Source organism: Monodelphis domestica, chromosome 5 (genome assembly GCF_027887165.1).
Source record: "Monodelphis domestica isolate mMonDom1 chromosome 5, mMonDom1.pri, whole genome shotgun sequence".
NCBI classification, from domain to species: domain Eukaryota; kingdom Metazoa; phylum Chordata; class Mammalia; order Didelphimorphia; family Didelphidae; genus Monodelphis; species Monodelphis domestica.
In genome coordinates this window covers 149,382,830-149,406,213 of record NC_077231.1, presented here as the reverse complement: position 1 = coordinate 149,406,213, position 23,384 = coordinate 149,382,830, and the positions used below count along the sequence as shown (strand labels likewise).

Sequence of the window (23,384 nt, the reverse complement as noted above, 5' to 3'; positions counted from 1 at the left end):
GTGGATCAGGGCTTGCATATTTATTGAATAGTTCACCCCTGGTGCTTTGGGGGCGGTCCAGACCGAGGTCCAGGCAGAAAAATCCAGCGGAGAAGTCTCACTATCTCTCTGGTATGCCAATATCTCGTTGCGAAACTAAGACTAACTAATAACTAAAGTAGATACAAACTGGAATAGTACAAGTGATTAGTAATGCCCAACTGTACAAGACTGACGTAAATAGAGAACAGAACAGAGCAAGAGTATTACAACTGATTCATATTATACAAGTTAAATGCTTAGGAATACGGATTTTGAAATCTTTGCTTAACCAGAGAAGCTAGTTATGCTAGGTGAGTTCTGCTAACTGGTGAAAAATACAAAGATGTCAGAGTTTGCGCTTCCCGCTTCTGTCACTGCTCACCTCCATCAACATCAGATACGAGGAAAAGGAAGCCCCAAAGCAGCTCAAAATTCACGCTGAGGCAGCAAGTGGCACAGAGCCAGAATTTGAAGCCTCTAAAACTCTATTGGAATACCTGCGAGATGTCGCTTTCTTTTCTATTTATGCAAATAACTTTCTAGAACATAAAAGTGCGCAGATACCCAGGTCAAAGGGATTCAGTACAGTGACCTTCGGGGTGTTTTCAACTTCCAGGACCGCCCACCGGCTCGTCACCCTCTAGGTCCCAGGGCAGTACGGGTGCGCCTGCGCTCCTCTCTTAAGGGGAGGCGGAGTCCCAGAGCGGTTTATGTAGGGCATCAGCTGAGAACTCGGCTGACTTCCTGCTTTCCTCCTCCCGCAGAGATGGCTGCCACTGCTCTGTACGTCAGGGAGTCGGGGCGCCCGGGCGGGCCTGCCACGGCCCGCCTCAAGATTCTTCTCGGACACCTTCAGGGCCCTGCAGCCACGGCGATCGTATCCTTCCAAAGGCCGCAGCGTGCCAGGACCCAGGCTGGCCACTGATGGCTGCGTCAGAGTCTAGGGCTGGTCACTGGTAGCCGCGTAGGTGCGGGCACTGACCCAGAGAGGATGGAAGTGAGAGGTGGCTCGAGAAGCAGATTTCTTGAGCTTTTATATGCGTCCTTTCCCTTTCTTGCCTGGCACTTTTAAGTCTGCTCTTTAAGCGAAGGCGCTTCTTTTTCTGATGGTCCAAAGGGCAAGACATGGGTTAATCCGCGGGCAGTGATCTTTCCCTTTCACCCATCTAAAATCACGCGTACTGATTTTCCTTAGGGCTAATGGTTTTAGAAAAAGTATTGGAACCACTAGGTCATAGAGTGCGGGCAGTTTATCTTGTCCACCTCCTTCCCTCCTTGACTCTCGAGTTCCTCTGGACCTGCCCTGGTTTGTATAACCTCTACTTCCGCAGCCTTTCTTGGTACTCTTGCCCTGCATTTAATGACTGACATCCAATAAGCCTTAGTGCTTATAGACTTTGGAGCAAGGTCTTTGTAAATGGGAAGTTCCGTAGACTTCTTTGGACTTAGTCCCCTGATCTGTTGATGCTCTTGCTAATGTCCCTTCCCGATTGGCTGAAGTCCTGAGAATATTATATTTTTGATATTTGGGAGCGGTGAGCACCTAATCCCAAAATGACAGGATTAGAGGGCACCAAGATTATCAATATGATCTCAGATTCTGTCAGTTCAAGGGGCTGAAAAAAGAGCCCAACCAGTTCTTTTGTTGCTTTCTTTTAGATGGTTCTCTATACCCTTTTCTAGGTATCCTCTCTAGGAGAGTGAAGCCCAAAGTACTGTACATACTCAAAGTAACACAACTGAAAGATGGTATGCATCCCCTTCCCCATCTTCATCTGTCCTCTTCTCTTTTACATACTCACTGTATCCTCCCTAAATTCAATTCCTCATCTCTTCTTGCCAAGAGTATTATATAGAATAACTTTTTTGGCCTGTTCTTTTTAATTTTATTCTTTTTTTAAAAACATTATTTTATTTGGTCATTTCCGAACATTATTCATTGGAGACAAAGATCATTTTCTTTTCTTACCTCCCCCGTCCCACCACCTATCTCATAGCCATCGGGGATTCCACTGGGTTCTTGATTCGAACCCATTGCTTTGTTGATAGTATTTGCATTAGAGTGTTCATTTAGAGTCTCTCCTCTGTTATGTCCCCTTAACCTCTGTAGTCAAGCAGTTGCTTTTCCTCGGTGTTTTTACTCCCTCAGTTTGCCCTCTGCTTGTGGATAGTGTTTTTTCTCCTGGATCCCTGCAGATTGTTCAGGGACATTACATTGCCACTAATGGAGAAGTCCATTACATTCGATTATACCACAGTGTATTAGTCTCTGTGTACAATGTTCTCCTGGTTCTGCTCCTCTCGCTCTGCATCACTTCCTGGAGGTTGTTCCAGTCTCCATGGAATTCTTCCACTTTATTATTCCTTTGAGCACAATAGTATTCCATCACCAACATATACCACAATTTGCTCAGTCATTCCCCAATTGATGGGCATCCCCTCATTTTCCAATTTTTGGCCACCACAAAGAGCGCAGCTATGAATATTCTTGTACATGTCTTTTTCCTTATTATCTCTTTGGGGTACAAACCCAGCAGTGCTATGGCTGGATCAAAGGGTAGATATTCTTTTGTCGCCCTTTGGGCATAGTTCCAAATTGCCCTCCAGAATGGTTGGATCAGTTCACAACTCCACCAGCAATGCATTAATGTCCTTTGCCACATCCCCTCCAGCATTCATTACTTTCCTTTGCTGTCATGTTAGCCAATCTACTAGGTGTGAGGTGATACCTCAGAGTTGTTTTGATTTGCATTTCTCTGATTATAAGAGATTTAGAACACTTTTTCATGTACTTATTAATAGTTTTGATTTCTTTATCTGAAAACTGCCTATTCATGTCCCTTGCCCATTTATCAATTGGAGAATGGCTTGATTTTTTGTACAATTGATTTAGCTCTTTGTAAATTTGAGTAATTAAACCTTTTTCAGAGGTTTTTATGAAGATTGTTTTCCAATTTGTTGCTTCCCTTCTGATTTTGGTTATATTGGTTTTGTTTGTACAAAAAACTTTTTAATTTGATGTAGTCTAAATGATTTATTTTACATTTTGTGACTCTTTCTAACTAAGTCTTGCTTGGTTTTAAAGTCTTTCCCTTCCCAAAGGTCTGACATGTATACTATTCTGTGTTTGCCTAATTTACTTATAGTTTCCTTCTTTATGTTCAAGTCATTCACCCATGAGAATAACTTTTTTATCTAGTCTTTAATCTTTCTAGTCGACCCTTTCAACATTCAAGCCTTCATACTACTGGCCAAATGATCTTCCTTGGGCACTTCACATTCTTTACTCAAATACCTATAGTGGCTCACCTTTGCCTGCCAGATAAAGTATAAACTCCTAATCCTAGTGTTCAAGGTTATCCACAATCTAACTCTAACCTACTTTTATAATTGAGCAATGCTGGTATAATATCTCTCATCATCCCCAGTATTTAGATCAGTACCCTGAACATAATAGGTACTTAAGAAATGAATTGAATTTGTTGAAGGTGTTATGAAATACTCTTAACAACTTTAAGGTGTTATTCAGTTGTGTCCAACTCTTCTTAACCCCATTTCGGATTTTCTTAGCAAAAATCCTGGAGTGGTTTGCTATTTCCTTCTCCAGCTCATTTTACAGAGGAGGAAACTGAAGCAAAAAGAATTAAGTGACTTACCCAGGGTCACACAGCTAGTAAGTGACTGAAACTAAATTTGGACTCGGGAAATGAGTCTTCATGACTCCAGGCCCAAAACTGGTATCATGTAGCTGCCCTAACAGCTTTATAGGACTCATTATTTAGACTGCCTTTATAAAGTCATTTAGTGATTTAATCATAAAAACCTGGAAATAGAACCTTGCTTCCCTTCCAGCTACATTGTGTTCTGGAATTCAGTATTTATCTTTCTCTTTTTTACTTTTTTTTCCCAGAACCTCCTTAATTATTTTTAATTTATTTTTAATTTCTTTGCTCTAGACTCTCCCTAAACTGGATACCAAGTTTAGATAGTGTTTATATCTTTTTGTATGTAAAGTCAAGCATTTGATATTTTGAGAAAGACATTTGCAGTTCCTCAAGATATTCAAAGTAGATAATGTGGTCTAGGAATTCTGTATAGAATTAATATGGTATAACTAGAGGCCAGGAGATCTATTTTGAACTCTCTGTATGACTTAGTTTCATTTAATCCACATTTCTTGGCCTTAGTTCCTTCATTGGTTAAACAAATGGCTTGGACTAGAATATCAGAGGTTCTTAACTTGAAATCCATGTACATGTTTTCTCTTTTTTTTTCTTCTTAAAAAAATCTTAATAGATTTTATTTCCAGGTATCTCAGCCTCTTCTTCCCCTCCTCTCACCATAGAAGGCATCATCTGGTAAACAGAGAGAGAGAGAGAGAGAGAGAGAGAGAGAGAGAGAGAGAGAGAGAGAGAGAGAGAGAGAGAGAGAGAGAGGGAGGGAGAGAGAGAATATTGTCTTTCATGTTTCCATTTCTCACTCATTCTCTGGAGCTGAACATTCACAAGTTATTCTTCAAATATTAATTCTGTAGCTGTATATAATGTCCTCATGGTTCTACTAATTTCACTCTTCATGATCTCATGTAGTTCTTTCCAAGTTTTAAAAAAATTAATCTGCTTATCATTTTACAACACATTAGTATGCCATCACAATCATGTGCCACATTAGAAGACCTATCCAAGAGCACATAGGTAGAAAGTGACAGTTGTAAGATTTTAATCCGTTGTCTTTTGATGTCAAATCCAGGTCTTAACTCTTGGGGAAGTAACTGTTGATTGGTCCTTGAGAAAGAAGGTGCCACACTGAAGAGGGATCTATTCAGAAGGGAAAGATTATATATATAATTTAAAAAAATATCTGCCACGATTTGTTTAGCCATTCCCCAATTGATGGGGAATTAATTAATCCTCAATTTCCAGTTCTTTGCCACCACAAAGAGAATTGCTATAAATATTTTAGAACATGTGGATTTCCTTTTCCCCTGATATCCCTGAAGAAAAGAACCAGCAATGGTAGTCCTTGGGCTAGGGGCATACACAATTTTATAATTCTCCAGGTGTAAATTCAAATTGCTCTTCAAAATGGTTAGATCACAATTCACAGTTCCATCAACAGTGTATACTAGTGTCCCCACTTTTCTGTATCCCCTCTAACATTTCTCATTTTGCCCTTTTGTCATTTTAGCTAATCTGAATGTGAGATGATGCCTCAGAATTGTTTTGGTTTGCATTCATGAACTTGTTTTTTAAAATATTTTAACTCTAGTTTCATGTCTTTTGTTTCCTTTGTAGTCCTATGTATTCTGTTTTATGCATTTGAAAACCTTATTCTGAGATAGGGTCCTTAGGCTTGGCAGACTGCCATAGAGGTCTATGATCCCCCCAAAAAAGTTTTAAAAAACTCTTGGACTTGGAGGTTCTCTGATTCCTTCCATCTCTAAAGATAAAATGAATGCATATGTTATTATTGGAAAGGTTTTGCCTTTGAGTATTATTTTATTTAACTTGATTTTGTATACTAGGCAGCTTACCCAACTTCAGCTGCTAATATATCTTCCAGTTACCATCCTCAGCAATTCCAGTAAGTACTGTTTTTGTTAATTAAAAAAAATAATGCTGTGTATATAATTGCAATTTATTAATTAATGCTAAGAGGACTAGGTAGCTCCTTCTCTGACTAGAATTTTTATTATACATAATCTCAAATCATTAGACATATTTTAATTGGTGTGGCATATAGAGAAACAGGCTTCAGTTTAGTTGCCAAGAAATGGCTTATAATTCAAAAGGAAGAGAAAATGTGACAACCAATGTTGTATGGTGACTATAGCCATCAGGATTGATGAATACGATGTTGAAATTAGTCTGTCTTGGTTACATAAGGACATTGAGCAATATATTTATTCTGACCTTCTTCAATTACTTTTTAAAAGGGGATCCCTTGTTATTCATTTTCATGCAGTCCTACAATTCACATTTGACAAAAGGAAATGCATTAACTTGAAGATTACTGACATGCTTTTCTCCACTTCCCTCTCTCCTTTCCCTACCCTCTCTTCTTTTCCTCCACCTGCATCCATAGGTACACACTCGATAATAATGTCTTAACTCTAGAACAGAGGCAATTTTATGAGGACAACGGTTTCCTGGTCATAAAAAATCTAGTGCCTGAAGCAGATATTCAACGCTATAGGTACAGTATAGCCATTTATGATTTTATTAAAAACAATATGACATAAATAGAATAAAGATTAGTTTGCCTAGAGTTTCGGAGTCTTCTTTATGGCTTGGGACTTAAGCATCTAGTGGGAGAAAGTGTCTCGGAGTAACTCCTCTGCAGGTAATTTGCCACCAGGCAATTTGGCCCTGGGGATGGATCCACCATATTCTTTTCTTATCTTCGTACCATTTCTGTCTGTACTTAGGTACAGGCAAGTAAGTTGTAGGTAGAGATCTGTGAAGGCCTCCTGAAAACTTCCCAAATTCATCAGCTGGAATGGCATCTTTGAGTGGTTGCTGTCAGTAATCAGTTTTGTGCTCTGAAATGGCAATTCTATGACATTCCAAAGAATGATAGCATCGTCCATTTGATTTGTTTAGGAATCAATTTGAAAGGATCTGCAGAAAGGAAGTAGCACCCATTGGATTACAGATAATGAAGGATGTGACCATTGCAAAATCAGAGTTTCATGCAGATGAGAAAGCAGTTACAAAAATTCAGGATTTTCAGAGCGATGAAGAACTCTTCAGCTACTGCACTAATCCTCAGGTTAAAAGCTTTGCCTCATTTTATTTTTATTTGGAAAATATGCAGAGATTTTATAATTTAAAAAACATTATACAACTTCAGCTTACAACTTCAGTAATCCATTTTTAGCTCCTGGCTCTGAATCCTTTTATACCTGTAAAGACACTTTGTAATGATCTGTTGAAAGAGATTCAGAAGGCTCCTGCAATCTTGGCTCCTCCTCCCTCCTATACCTTTGACTCTAGATTTCATTGATGCTAGGGGAATATTCCATAGTAGAGGGAGGCCTGGGAGCAGGAATGACCTAGGTTGGAGTCTCAGCTGTTATACTGATTAGCTTTGTGGTCTCTCTCTGTATGAAAATTTTTGGCCCTCCCTTCATGTCAGAGAAGAAGCCTGAATTTTTTCTTTTTCATTTATGGGATATTTACAGCCCCTTATTGCAGATTTTGGGTTAAGTATGCATTTCTGAGTTTCTAAGCCTTTTCTGCATCATCTACTGACCTTCACATATCATCTATTGTTTCCACAAAACTCCCCCAAAATTCCCTTTTAATTTCTTATGCCAAAATACAATATATTGATATAATGGGTTAAGTTGCAATGTGTAAGGGTTAACTGTATTCACTATTTAGTTATAATGAATGAGTTTGGCCCTCCAAAAGAAATATGAAATGACAGCTTTCCCCTACTTTGCAGAAGTGGGAGGCTGTACACATAAGATGCTGTGGATCATGTCAGGTTTTATTTGTATCTTTTTTTATTTTATGCAACTTTTTTTCATCCTCCATATTTTATCATTAGGGATCAATCTCTAGGATAATATGGGGGAAGAATAGAAGTTATATAAAATAAATACAAACAATATAAAATATAATGTGTTAAAAACACAAAAATATAAGTAATATAAAAATATACAAGTAATATAAAAACAAAGGATGTGAATAAACATTTATTTTTTTAAAAAGGGGAAAAAATCCTTGCCCCCTTACACCTACTCTATTTCAACTGTGAGTTCTGATTTGGAACCTTGATTGAATCACCCATAGCTGGCCAAAGACACACACACACACACACACACACACACACACACACACACACACACACACACCATCCTAGAGCTAAGTAGACATTTTGGAGGAATAATTTTTTATTGGGGCTTGAAGCCCACTTCAAACCTTTCCAAGCCTTGTGACCTAGAATGGAGAGAAGGCTGGATTTGGAGTCAGGATCATGTGAGTTAAAGTCCCAAATCAAGCACTTATTAGCTGTGTGATCCTGGGCAAGTTACAACTTCTCTCATTTTCCTCATCTATAAGATAAGGAAGTTGAACTCTATGGCTTCTAAGGTTCCTTTTAGATCCAAATCTGTGATCCTAAATCAAATTCTCTGAGCCTTGGTTTCTCCATCTGCAAAGTGGGAATAATAATGGAATTTTACTCACTAGGCTGTTGTTAGGAACCATTTTCGATTTAATGTGGATAGCTGAAAATTAGCTATATTTTTTGATCTATTTCTCTAATTATTCATGAGCTTTTTCCTCTCTCTATCTTAGATCATTAAATATGTTGAGTGTTTCACTGGACCCAATATCATGGCTATGCATACAATGCTGATAAACAAGCCTCCAGATTCTGGTAAAGAGCTTTTATTTATTGTAGGGGCCAGTTAGAGGGGGCCTGTGGAATGGCGATCAAGAAAGATATATTGGTTGTGCTGTAAAAATTGAGGTTAAATCAGCATCCTGACCCACATCAAAGCAATCAGCCTAACAAACATTAATTTGGGGCATATTTGTGTCCTTTTATTAAAAAGATTTACCAACATTTCAAATGACTTATATTGTTACAAAATCAGTGTGACAATTTTGGATATTGAACACGGTTTTATTATTTTCTTAGGATTTACAGGACTTTAAGTGCTTGTCTTATGTGGCGCTCGATCCATGATTTTACTGGGATAGATGCTGCTTCCATCAAAGGCAATCACAACTTTTATATAATGTCCTAGGTCTTCAAGGGGACTGTTCTGGCCAAAAATCTGCCCTGTGGCTGACCTGGTAGCAAGGCTCTCTAGCTAAGCTGATTCCTGCACACTAGGCACATAGGGCATCACTGAAGAGCCCCTACTCAAAGTCTTTCTTGTTTGGCAGCATCTGTCAGAGCTTGTGCTTATACATCAGCATCACTTTTTAGACATAATTCATACATAATGAGGCAATCAAGTAGGTCAAAAGTGGAAGACTAGCTCCTATTCCACTGCTATTAATAACCTAGACTTTGCAAAGATGGCTTGCAGGCAGAACTGACCAGGCAAATCCTCACTGCAAGGGTTACCCAAGGACCTTTGGTGTCCCAAGAAGGAAGAGATCTGAGGCTGAGTGTAAAAATAGCCAAGGGTAAGAAGTAAGCTATGCTGAACACAGAAGCAGGTTCAATGGATTTGGGCATGACATCTGAGAGTGCGATACTGCTGATAATAGCCTCTGTGCCTTTCCCTTGAAACCTGGTGGTGTCTAGCCACATTTCCCTCTTTAGCCCTTTACTGTCCTTTTTGGCATTAGAAGTCAAATCTCACAGAAATTCCATTAGAACACAACCTTCTGCATTGAACTGATTCCCCTCCTCCATGATTTTATTTTGTTGTAGGGGTAGATATTGGCTGTTTGTATAGGGACAGCTGAGGAGTTTAGTCTTCTGACCATTGGGTTCGGATCCATTTCAGGGAAGAAGACGTCTCGCCATCCCTTCCATCAAGACCTGCACTACTTCCCATTCAGGCCTTCCAATTCCATTGTTTGTGCTTGGACTGCCATGGAACATATTGATAGAAATAATGGCTGCCTAGTTGTGATACCAGGCACACACAAGGGCACCTTGAAACCACATGACTATCCTAAATGGGAGGTATGTCTGACTACTGAAAGCATGCACAAATAGACCAGGAAGGGTTAATAGAATTTTTCCTTGGAAAGATATGACAAGGAAAAGACCTTTCTTGGCCAAAAGTATTATCCTATATTTTGAAATCCAGATAAAGAGAAGACATTAAAAGACTATTATTTTTTTCAGTCCAAGTCATTGGCTTTATTTATTTTGCTTCTTCTAAGCCTAATGCATGGTTTGTTTTGTATTCTAGGGGGGAGTTAACATTATGTTCCATGGTATCCAAGACTATGATGCCAACCAACCCAGGACCCACCTTGTGATGGAGAAGGGAGATACTGTTTTTTTCCATCCTTTGCTCATTCACGGATCTGGAAGAAATAAAACTCAAGGATTCCGGAAGGTAATGAACAATTCCCCTCCCAAGCACAAGAAGTGTGTAAATCAGATTTTAAAATAGCATTCCAAGTTCATATGAATGCTGGATAGAATTGCAAGGTTTCAGTAAGTAAACATTAGTCTATTTTATTAACAAGGAGGCTTGTATCCTTATTTTTATCAATATGGACATCATATTGATTGATGGCTATTCATTTCCTCAGGGGAAAAAACTCAGCTTATTTTACTTGTGTTTTGCAGTTAATATTTAGTATCTGCTGCAAACAATACATGACATCATCCCCAAAATATAATAACATCATCTGGAATTTTGATAGGACATTACTACCTCTCCTGGACCCTGTGATCTAGTCTAATTAGCCTTCTCTCTGCTCCTCACACATGTCATTCCATCTCCCATTTTTGCCTCTGTATGGATTATTTCCCATATCTGAAATATATTCCTGCCTCATCAAATCCCTCTTCCTTCAAAATGTAGCCCCTTCCTCCAACTGCTCATGTCCTCTCTCTCAAACTATCTGACATTTGGCTAATGTGTTTATTTGGATTTATTCTCTGACATATTTTTTATTTATTTGTATTTGTTTTATATAGAGAGGTATAAGCTTGCATTGAACTGATGTTCCCCCATCCGTGTACACAAACACACACACACACACACACACGTACAGGGCGTCCTAAAAGTCTGAGCCCAGGTCTTAAAAGAGCACCACGACTTTGAGGTAACCTGTATAAATCCTCCTCTCTCAGTTAGACTGTAAGCTCCTTGTGGTTGTATGTGGATTCCCAGGGCCCCACAGAGTCAGTCACTCAGGAATGATTTCTTAAATGGCCACGGAGGGCTAGAAACTGTGCCAAGCTGGGGAGACAAAAAAAAAAGGCAAAAGACGTCCCCAGCTCATAGCAGGTACTTAAATACTTGCTGATTAATCGATTCTTTGACATCAGCAGCTGGAGAGGGCAGTACAAAGCCAGAAGATGGCAGCATCTTTCTCAAGTGCTCGCAAAGATCTCGAATTTCTTAATCCTGGGTACCTTCCATCTCCAACCACACGGACTCCCAACTTCTCTATAGCTTAGGATGTGGTTTTATAATTTTCTATGGTCAACACTGATTCATCAGCTGGTTTATCATTTAATTCATTACTGGCCCACTTTGTGGTAATGAGCTTCTCTAAGCTTAGCTAGTCTAGACCGATCCTCAGCCAACTTGTTGCTGGTTCCTTATTTGAAATTTTTCTACCTCTTACTCCCCTGGCATGAACCTCAAGAACTCCAGGGTCACTGCCATGCCACAATGAGGCATTAGAGAAGGACTTTATTATTAATGTCAACCAATGCCTAAAGTTCCCGAATAACCCTGACTGGAGATCTCGGAAGCATTTCTGGGAGAGAGAAAATTCATTCTGCGCGTTGTGATTACTTTCACCGCCCTCAGAAAAATTCTTATACTGTTTCATTTGACCTGCACCAGTTTCCCATTCCCATTTTCATTTTCTAGGTGCAGACAAGAGTTCAAAATTTGCTTTTATTGCTGCCAGAGAGAAGTATTCTAGAAGCCAAGAGTTGATCCTAACAGAGCTTTAAGTGTTCCTTTCATCTAGTGGCATGCTTATTATTTTCCAATAGAGCAATTACAAATCTTTTCATTTCTTGAATTTGCTATTCTGCTTCTTACCATTTAAATAAATAATCTATTTAAACTCAGTGAGCTAATTTCTGTGGCTAAGAGGGTAACAGGATCATAATTTTGGAGATGGAAGGGGATTAGAGGCCATCAAGTCCGAGCCTCATTATTTTACAGCTGAGGCAATGGAGTCCTAGACACTTGTGACTTTCCCGAAGGTCACCTGGGTAGTAGGTGGCAGAGCTTGGATTCAAACCAAGGACCTCCGTCTACAAATCCAAAACTCTTCCCACTGCAATAAGCCAAATTCAAAAATAAAACAAATACTTATCAAACTCCTACAATGTACTGGCACCATGCTAGGTATTTGGGAATAAGAAGCATAACAATCCCTACCTTCAAAGAGCTTACATTCTACTGATGTGTTTTAAGGAAATGGAGAAATCTTTCAATTAGTGAAAACACTGAGACAATGAAAAATGTTAAGAATAAGCAAATTGTGGGGGCAGCTGGGTGGCTCAGTGGATTGGGAGCCAGCCTAGAGATGGGAGGTCCTAGGTTCAAATGTGGCCCCAGACCCTTTCTAGCTGTGTGACTCTGGACAAGTTACTTAACCTCCATTACCTAGTGTCCTTACAACTCTTCTTCTGCCTTAGAAGGTGAGGGTTAAAAAAAAAAGAGTAAGCAAGGTATGTGAATATCTACCTAGCCTTTTCAGTAAAGTATGAATTAGGGAGTTTAGAACTTCTTATACTTTTAATATTACCATGGGCAGGAACAGAGTAAATCATAAAGTTCTTATTGAAGGATATAAATATAGTCCAAGACAGAAGCTAAGTACTTGTATAATTCATTTATTGCCCCTCAAGGTAAGTGATAATTGGTTTTCTTTTCCTATTAATTGTTCCCATTTATACAGGCCATTTCCTGTCACTTTGCCAGTTCTAATTGCTACTACACTGATGTAAAAGGCACTAGTCAAGAAATCATTGAGAAAGAACTCCAAAACCTATTAGAAAAGAAGTATGGTATTTCCAAAATACCATTAAAGGTAGGTCCATATGAAATGAAAAGGTGAAGAACTCTGCTTTTTTTTCTTTCTTTTAAAAAAATGTAATTCCTCAAAGTATTTAAGTATAGGTAGACCTTGCTTTAAGTCTCCCTGTCTTTTGACAGTAACATTGTTAATATGTCATGATGCCAACTCTAATTGCAATGATGGAAGAAGCACGATATTAAGTTGGCTGATTGTCTCAATATAATTTTAACATTGTTCTCATGCAGAAGAGGATAGTGGGGAGAGAGCTGCTCTGAAAACCAAGAAGATGTGAGTTCTAGTTTCGCCTCTGTCATATATTGGCTTTGGGAGTCCAGACAAGTTGCTTAACCTCTCAGTATTCTAGGATACTCTCTAAGGCTCTGAGTTCCAGAGAGGATATTGACTTGACTTAGTAAAGGAAGTTTCCTCATCTGAGAGTTAAATGTGCCAAAGAAATCACAGGTTTATTCCCTGTCCCAACTTCTATCCTATGGAAGTAACTGCCCCCTATAATGTTATTTCACCTAACATGTATTTTTCTCACTCCCATCTACCTCTGCTTTGAGACTCCTCCAAGGGTCCTTTTCACTGCCTTTACCCTTTCCATTATAACCTCTGATATCCTCCTTCAGTCATTAACAAACTTCTCTTCATTTTAGAATTTTTTCCCCCTCTCATACTCCCTCCCATTTTCTAGCACTAACAAAGACCTGCCTTAGTACAGAACACATTCTCATCCCTAGCCACTGTTTATATAGCCCTAACTTTCCTCTGACATAGATAGGTTCTATTATGGCCCCATTTCACAGATAAGGAAACCAAGGCTAAGAAAGTTTAAATGACTTATCCAAGATCACAGATTTGGTTAAGTGTTGTAAGGCAGGGCTTAAACTCAGGTCTTCCTGACTTCAGATTCAGTATTCTATTCACTGTACCACTGAGGTGCCACTAATTATTGGATGAAAAGACAGTCTTCTTTCCTCCCTTCTGTTTTTAGACCCTGTCTTTACTGCCATTGCTCAATAATTTTCTCTCCTTTGATGTTTATTCTATCTGCCTATGTTACCCCATTGTGATCATTGTTATAGTCATTGACATCCTCCAGGTTTTCCCTCCTGTCTCAAGGAATTCATTATCTGAGTCATAAATGCTTCTCCCTTCCAGCCTCCACTTTAAACTTGGACATAATGATGACCCTTCAGACACTCTGACCTTTGGGGTCTTCAACCCCTCAAATTCTCTGACCTATATCCTTACTTGCTGCCTGTGTGACCATGGGCATATTATTTCAGCTCTCTTGGCCTCAGTTTCCTTACTTGTAAAATGAGCAGGTTGAATGGGATGTCCCTTTCTTAAGTTCCCTTCTAGCTCTTCACCAATTTAGAAATGATTTTACTTACTAACCAGTACAACTGTTTAAGGTCCTTAAGCTCTTTCTGTTTGGTATTCTTTTTAGGATACTTGGAAGTTCCGAGCACGGATTGTAAAAGGTGAAAGAATCAATCTTTGAAGTATTCATCCAAAGTCCTTTTAAAAGAAGCAGTTTCCAAAACTCCCAGGTGCCTCTCTGGAGAGTGCTTGGATATGAGGAGTTAGCACATACTAATATGAAAAAGCACTTTGTTGTATATGGTGTTATCTGCATTGCCTGATGATATGGCAACCACAAAGACTAAAACCTGGTATATTCAAAAAGCTTAGCTTCCTGGCACAAGGATCAAGATGCCTATGTAATTTCTGAGTAATCCATGTCTTCAAAAACAATGTAGCCATAGGAAAGAACTCTTAGCATAGCCAAAAGAAAATCTATTGAGTTCAGAATCTTTGTAATTATAAGCTTCTTACAGTAAAGGGGTGATTGCTTGCCTTCCTGGGGGGGGGTTTGGGGAGGGGGGATCTATTGCAGCTGCTTCTTCTTAGGCAAGAGAACTGAGGATCTTCCTCATGGTAGGGTTAGGTGGTAGGAAGCTTATCAGATCATTTTTATTTTAGATCAGAGTGACCATGATCTGTGGTGATTTCTTGCCCTTTATCCTCAAGTTTCCATTTGTTTCCTCACTTCTGAAATCAAGGGAAGGTAGGAAGGAGAAAGAGGGCTCAGATTTCTCATTTGTTTTTCAATCAAGGCAAGGGCAACTTCCTAGTATTAAAATAAGAAACAGAAAAATAAGGAGGATCTCCCAAAACTCTTCCCTCTCTACCCTTTTTTGTAACATGAGTAAATGACATGTTTCCTTGGCTTTTCTCTGGTTTCTACTGGGCAGTAACTTTAAGCCTGTTTGGATAATGGGATAAGGGTGATACTGACTGCTATGAGACAGTTGGACAGTGGAAAGACTTGTTAGGAAATACAAATAGTATAAATGTGAGCTCGATGGTCCAATATTTCACTCTGAAATATTGAATTCCTCCAACCAGTTTATGCCAATTTTAGAACAAAGATCCTTTTGAAATAAAGTTAAATATTAAGCAAATAAACAAGTTGTGGTTATTTTCCACAAGACACTATATTATATATGTGAATCTGTCCTGCTATGTGGTGTTGTTCCAACTGCTTGGAGAGCAACCCTCGGATATCAGTATCTTCTGAGTGTCAAAAATCCATTTTAAAAAATTGTTATTTTTTGTTTCTATTTCCTTTACTTCCAAATATATCCCTACTCCTCCCTTCCTCAGGGAACCAATTCTTGTAACAAATGAAAAAGAAAGAGGGAGAAAAAGGCAGTTCAGCAAGACCAACAAGCATATCAACCAAATGATGCTATTTCCATACTCATAGTCTCCATTTCTGCAAAGTAGGGAGGGAGGTTCTTTTTCTCAACTCTTCCTGGGCTAAAATGAATTATTATAATTATATAGCACTCAATTTTGGCTTTCATTCTCTCCATTTACACATTTTAGTCATTGTGCATGTTTTCCTGGTTCCACTTACTTTGCTTCAGTGTAATCAATCAATCAATTATTTCATAAAAATTTTCAGTGTAACTTGGAATTCTTTATATTTACTATCAATATAATGTTTCCCTAGGTTCATATAAAATTGTTTTTAGCTGTTCCCCAAGTGAAGAGCATCTGCTTTGTTCTAGTTCTTTGCTATCACAAAAAGGCAATGCTATGAGTATTTTTGTATCCATGGAGCATTTCTTTCCGTCTTTCTCCTCCTTGGACTATGTGCTTTAACAGTGAGATTTCTGGATCAAAGGGTATGGATATTTTAGTCATTCTCTTATCATAACTTCAAATTATTTTCTAAAATGCTTAAACCATTCCACAGCTCTGTCAGCAGTGGATTCTTGTGCCCGTTTGGATAATCCCTCTATCATTATTGCCATCACTCAACATCTCTATCATTTGTCATTTTTGACAATTTGCTGTTGTGAATGAGATGAAACTTCAGAACTGTTTAGATTTGGATTTCTCTTATTAGTGATTTGGAACATTCTCTCATATAACTGTTCATAATGCTTTAGAGATTTATTTATTCATACCTTTTGACTACTTTTCCAGTGGGAAATCTTAAATATTTTTGTGAATTCCTATATGTCTTGAATATTTGAAATCATTTATATCAGTAAACATCAGATTGTACACATCTGATGGTAAAAGCAAAGTCACAAAGATCATCTTTTTAATTTTTTTGTTTTTTCTTTAATATAATTTTATTTTTAATTATTTTTTCATGGTTATATAATTCATGTTCTCTCCCTCCCCTTTTCTGTACCCCCTCCCAGAGCTGACATGCAATTCCACTGGGTAATAATGTATTACAAGATTGTCTTCTTGAAACACGAGGTCTTTTGGCATTGCTGCTTCAACAGGGTGCATCAAAATATAACCTTTGAATAAGTATAAGTCAAAGACTTTGAAGCACAAATGGATGGGATATGCCAAAATGATTGACAGCTGGGTAACAATTATTTGTATATCAGTTTCTACTATGAGTTCCCCGCTGCCCCAATGTGGGTAAAAGAACGTCACTCAGGCTGAAGTGAAAGATCTAGAGGGTGGGTGGGGCTGCCTGAAGGCTCAGATTTTACCTCTTCAGGGGGCCCTCCCAAGATCCTCGGGGTTCTAGGTCTTTGGTATATAATAGGCTGTTATTTCTACTCTAGCCGTTGTCTTCTCTGCTTGGTAGCCTTCCCCTTTCATCTCTTTGGAATCCTCCATATCTAGATTAATCCACATTAGAAATGCCTAGCTTCCTAAACTTGGTGTCAACTCAAATAGAAATGAGACCAGTAAATTATACCTAAGCATTCCCATGACCACAATTTGGCTCCCTTTTAAATGTAATATTATTTTTATAATGTTATTTAGTTACATGATAGATTTTACTGTATTTTTACTTATTTTTGTTAAACATGTCCCAATTACCATTTAATTTGATTCAGTGCACATTTGAGAGGGTTGTGGAGCAGACTCACAGGGACCATGGATTTGATACCTCTGTCCTAATCAATCAATGGAAATTTCCTGACTATGATATAAAAACTGGGAAACCAATCAAATACTTATAGTAAAAGCTCCGCCTCTATCTAGAAAACCATTTCTTCTCTTCAGCATCTTTGAGCTGATGGTTGTATGGACTGACCTAAGGGTTATAGCACTGCACTATCAAAACTGACAAATCTAGCATCATTTGATTGGCAAGTTAGGAGAGATATCCCTCAGTGGATCATCGTTTCCCTTTGTTTTTCTATCACAAAAGATCAGTCAACAACAAGATCCTCCACAGCCTCAGTCAGAGAAGTATTCTATCTCCTTTGGAGATTCAGTTGTATTCTTGTTTCGGATTTGCAAGCCAAATAAATTGTTGGTGCCCTCATCATTTTCCTAGGTGTCTCAAGTGAAGCCACAAACATGTCTGATAAAAGCTTACTTCTTTTAAACATATTTGACAAAGTAAAAACATGTGTGATACAAATATCTATTTTCACATTAAAATGCACATGATAAAAATTTACTGCTTTCCCAAAAGAAATGGATAAACATTTACAAAAACATAAACCACCCAGATTAACAGAAGAGGAAATTGAATACTTAAGTAACCTTATCTTAACTTAAATAACCATATCTTAGAAAATGTACAAGCCAACCAATGAGTCCTCTAATTAAAAAAAAAAAAATCCCTAGGACCAGATAGATTTACAAGTGAATTCTACCAGATATTTAAGGAAATACTTAAAATATTTAAATATTTAAGAAAAATTAATCCCAATTATATATAAAATATTTGAAAAAGTAAGTAAAAGAATCTTGCAAAATTTCTTTTATCACACAAATATGGTTTTGATATCTTAAAAAGGGGAAGCAAAAACAGAAAGAAAACTATAAACCAGTTTCCTTAGTGAATATCAATTTAAAAATTTCAAATAAAATACTAGTAAGGAGATTACAGTAATATGTCAAAAAGATCAAAAAGTCAGGTGGGATTTATAACAGGAATGCAGAGGAAAACTATCAGCATAATTGACTATATTAATAACAAAATAAAAATGATTCTCAACCTATGCAGAAAAGGCTTTTGACAAAATACAACATCCATTTCCATTAAAAAAAAAACCACAGGACTTCTGGATAAACATGGTGGCAATCTAGATGCGAATTGCTTCCTCTCCCCCACACCTAACGAAATAGACTACCTTAAAAGAACATAAAAATCATCTTTGAAAGATGGGAGGGACTCTCCAGCAGGCCACAGCAACAAAGGTACATGGGGTTTGAACATTTCCACACTATAAGAGGGAGAGAAAGCTCGCAGCCAAGCATGAGCTGAGCTGCCCTCCCCCACCTTACCTACCGAACCGGAGTAGGGACCAGTGAGCTCACCAGAGAGAGCAAATGAATGAGAAAAGTCTCTTCAGTGAGTGGGGAACACTTCAGGGTCCTTAGGATCTAACGAGGACTCCCAGGGAACTACCCCTCAGAGTGGTTTCACTGGAGGGCGCATAGGCCGCAGGGGCTCTGGCAAACTGCAAACAAACTCTAGAAATGGCCTGAGGCAAAATCTCCTCAGCTCCTCGCTGTAGTGGGGGGGGGGGGACACCAGGGTCCTTGGAAACCAACAAGGTCTAGCAGGGAACCACCCCAGCAGTTTTACAGGGGAAGCCTGCATGCAGGGGAGAGAAGAGACCACAGACCGTGTGGGCGGGCACGCTAACAAACTGCAGAGGCTGGGAAGAACCAGCCTGAGGTAAAAACATCAAAATCCACCCATCGCACTCAGATTTCTGACTAAAAAGGAAAGGGAAAACCACTAAAGGAATGGCTCAGGGTGCCCAAGATCTACCCTCTAAGAAGAAAGGGGAAAAAGTGTCTATTGAAAACTTTTATGGAGGGAAAACACAGGCTACAGAGGAAAAAGAGGATGAAATGCAAACAAAATCAAAACACGCCTCCCAAAATGGAAATTATCCACAAGCTCTGGAAGAACTCAAAATGGAGCTTATCCAAAAGATGGAAACCTTCTGGTTAGAAAAATGGGAACAAATTCAGAAAGAGGTCTTCAGCCTGACAGACAAAAACTCACAATTGGAGAAACAGCTAGAAGCCTCAAACAGAAGGGCAGACCAAACTGAAAAACAAAACCAGTCCTTAAAGACCAGAATTAAGCAGCTGGAAGACAATGATCTTGCAAAACAGCAAGAATTAATAAAGCAAAGTCAAAAAATTAATGAATTAGAAGAAAACATAAAATACCTCACTGACAAGGTGAAAGACCAGGAAAACAGAGGAAGGAGAGACAATTTGAGAATCATTGGTCTACCTGAAAAAACAGAGATTAACAAAAACCTCGATGCCATACTACAAGAAATCATCGAAAAGAATTGCCCTGGTGTTCTCAAACAAGGGGGCAAAATAGAAATCGAAAGAGTTCATAGAACACCCTCTACTAAATCCCCAAAAGACAACCCCCAGGAATGTAATCACCAAATTCAGGAGCTTCCAAGCTAAGGAAAAAATATTACAAGAAGCTAGGAAGAGAAACTCCAGATCCAGAGGAGTGTTAATAAGGATCATACAAGACCTAGCAGTGAACATGCTAAGAAACCGTAAAGCCTGAAACACAATATTCAGAAAGGCAAGAGAACTGGGTCTTCAACCAAGAATCATATATTCATCAAAACTGACTATATACTTCTAGGGGAAAGTATGGGCATTCGACAAAATAGAAGATTTCCAAATATTCATAAAGAAAAGACCAGAACTCAGTGGAAAGTTTGACATCCAAACACAAAGAGCAAGAGAAACATGAAAAGGTAAATATGAAAGAAAGGGAAAAGGAGAAAAGTGCTTTTTCCCCCCTCCATTTTATTCAAACTCTCTTCTATAAGGGTCACAATTAGATCAAATTATATATACCAACATATGGGGGAAATGTTATGTGCAACTTTCAAAAATTATATGCATTAATAGAGTAATCAGAAGAATCACTCATAGGGAAAGATTGGGGAATTAACATGATTAGGAGGGGGGGAACAAAAAGAAAGAAAAAGGAAGGGGGGAATCAATGATGGTGCTGAGATATACTTGAAGAAATAGAAATAAATTAAATAGAACAATCTTTGTCACACAAAGATACACACGGGAAGGGGAGGGGAAGAATTCTCTTATAATGAGAGGAAAAGAGTGCTAATTGGTATTACTTAAACCTTACTCTCCGTGAAACCAACTCTGAGAGGGAAGAGCATCTAGATCCATTGGGATCTTGAATTCTATCTTAACCAACAGGGTAAGGGAGAAGGGAAAACCAAGGGAGGGGGGGAGAGGGAACAAAAAAGGGGAGGGAAGGAGAGGGGGGAGGGGAAGGGAACAAAAAGGGAGAGGCTAGAAAGGGAAGCATAACAAGGGAGGGGACTAGGGGGACTGATTTAAAATAAACTTCTGGTTTAAAAGGTAATAGCAAAAGACGAAAGGTCAGAATTAGGGAAGGATATAAAAATGCTGGGGAATTCACAAATGACAATCATAACATTGAACGTGAATGGGATGAACTCACCCATAAAATGTAGACAAATAGCAGAATGGATTAGGATCCAAAACCCTACCATATGTTGTCTTCAGGAAACACACATGAGGCGGGAAGAAACTCATAAGGTCAGAATTAAAGGTTGGAGTAAGAACTATTGAGCCTCAACTGACAGAAAGAAGGCAGGAGTAGCAATCATGATATCTGACAAAGTTAAAAAACCACATACACAACACTAGAAAGCATAGAAATAAAGGAATTCTTTCTTAAAATAAGTAGCATCTATCTAAAAGCAAGAGCAAGCATCATCTGTAATGGGGATAAATTTGAAGCCTTCCTATTAAGATCTGAGCTGAAGTAAGGCTGTCCATTGTCACCACTATTATTCAATATTTTATTAGAAGGCTAGCTGCAACCATAAAACAAGAAAAAAGTTGGAGGAATTAAAATAGACAATTAGGAAACAAAACCATCAGTCTTTGCAGATGATATGTTATTCTTAGAGATACGATATACTTAGAGAGGAACCCTAGAGAATAAACTGAAAAGTTGGGACAAATAACTTTAGCAAAGTTGCAAGATATAAAATAGAGCCATATAAATCATCAGTATTTCTACTTATCAATTAAATCCAGTAGGAAAATATAGACATTTCATTTAAAATAACTGCAAGCAACATAAAGTACTTGAGTGTTTACCTACTAAGACAAACCCAGGGACTATATCAACAAAATTATAAAATGCTTTACACACTAATAAAGACAGCTCTAAACCACTGGAGAAATACTAATTGCTCATAGGTAGGCTGAGACGATATAATAAAAATGGCAATTCTACCTAAGTTAATTTACTTATTCAGTGCCATACCAATTAAAATATCAAATAATTATTTTACAATGCTAAAAAAAAGTATAAAATTTTCTTTTGGAAGAACAAAAGGTCAAGAATATCAAAGGAATCACTTTTTTAAAAAAAGGTAAAGGCAGGTAGACTAGCAATAACAAATTTCAAGCTGTGTTACAAAGTGATAATCATCAAAACAATCTGGTATTGGCTAAGAAATAGAGTGATGGATCAGTGGACTAGATTAGCTACACAATACACTGCAGTAAATGACTAATAATCTAGTGTTTGATGGGTGTAAAGATCCAAGCTTTGGGGGGGGGGGGAGAATTCATCATTTGATTAAAAATTGTTGGGAAAATTGGAAAGCAGTTTTGAAGAAAGTAGGTATTAACCAACATCTCACAGTGTATGTCAAAATAAAGTCAAAATGGATAAATGAATTTAGATATAAAGGGGAATATAAGTAAATTAGGGGGTCATGGGAAATGTACTTACCAATCTATGGATAAGGGAAGAGTTTATGACCACACAAGCAACAGAAAGAATCATGGTAAGTAAAGTGGATAATTTTCATTACATGGCATTTAAAAGTTTTTGCAGAAACAAAACAAATGCAACCAAATGTAGAAGAAAAACACAAAACTGGAGGGTGAGGGAGTGGGATTGTATATCATTTCTCTAATAAAGGCCTCACTTCTCAAATATATAGAAGACTGAGTCAAATTTATTTTTAAAAAATACAAGCCATTCCCCAATTGACAAATGTTCAAAGGATATGAGCAGGCAGTTTTCAAAAGATTAAATCAAAGGGATCAATAGTAACATTAAAAAATGCTCTAAATAACTATTGATTTGGAAAGTGAAAATTAAAACATCTCTGAAATACCATCTCACATATATCAGATTAGCTAATATGACAAATGTTGGAGGGGATGTGGAAAAACTGGGATACTAATGCACTATTTGTGGAGTTATGAACTGATCCAAATCTTCTGGAAAACAATGTGGAACTATGCCTAAAGGGCTACAAAACTGTGCATACCCTTTGACTCAGTAATACTACAACTAGATCCACTTCCCAAAGAGACCAAAGAAAAGGAGAAAGGACCTATTTTTGCAGAAACTATTTGTAATGGCCAAGAATTGGAAATTGGGGGGATGCTTATTATTTGGGGAATGGCAGAACAAGTTGTCGCATATGATTGTGATGGAATACTCTTGTAACTAGCAGTCCAGGATTGCACAAGAAAGCTTCCATAAACTTTCAGAGATTCTGAACAGAGAAATATGATAGGAGGAAGACATTATAGGCATCGAGCCAGAGGACAACTCCCAAAATTCCACCAAGAGACTAGCTTGGATTAACACCTGAGCAAGCCATGCCTGAGCCACATCAAGAAAAAGGCAGCAACACCTAGGGTCATGCAAAAAGACAGACAGAACATCTGAATACGATCTTGGCAGCATCATAGCATCAAGGGATGGAGCTAGGTTCTGGACCATGTAAGGTAATGGAGATAGAAGAGGCTGAGCCTAAAACCTAAGTAGGAAAAATCAGTTTAACATCAGCCTGGAAGAGAAGGTGGTAGATCTCAGTGGTTGTAGGCTCTGAAGTCATCACTTACTGAGTCCTAGCTGCTCCTACTTTTGAACATGACCTTAGTCATTAATTCTCCAAATAGGAAATTCACATTTGGGTACAAGAGAAATAACTGGGTGCTGCTGAAAGAAATGGGGGAAGCAGGAGAGAAAGGAGAGGAGAAACCACTGTAGATCAGTTTGTGGAAAGTCAACAACTGTTGCAAGAAAAATCTGTGCTCTCATTTCACAATTGTCCCCAAAAGGCC

The 23,384-nt window shown here is 38.3% G+C and overlaps 1 protein-coding gene across 1 annotated transcript; it reads left to right on the top strand.

The window, feature by feature from the left end:
• The first annotated feature begins 575 nt into the window (after nucleotides 1-575).
• Nucleotides 576-15,200, top strand: PHYH (phytanoyl-CoA 2-hydroxylase). The gene is made up of 9 exons (XM_001368374.4): nucleotides 576-898; nucleotides 5,546-5,604; nucleotides 6,106-6,216; nucleotides 6,624-6,792; nucleotides 8,328-8,409; nucleotides 9,497-9,678; nucleotides 9,911-10,060; nucleotides 12,603-12,734; nucleotides 14,179-15,200. The coding sequence occupies exons 1-9, from the start codon at nucleotides 788-790 to the stop codon at nucleotides 14,230-14,232; spliced, it is 1,050 nt and encodes a 349-aa protein (XP_001368411.2). The 5' UTR covers nucleotides 576-787; the 3' UTR covers nucleotides 14,233-15,200.
• Nucleotides 15,201-23,384: the final 8,184 nt, after the last annotated feature.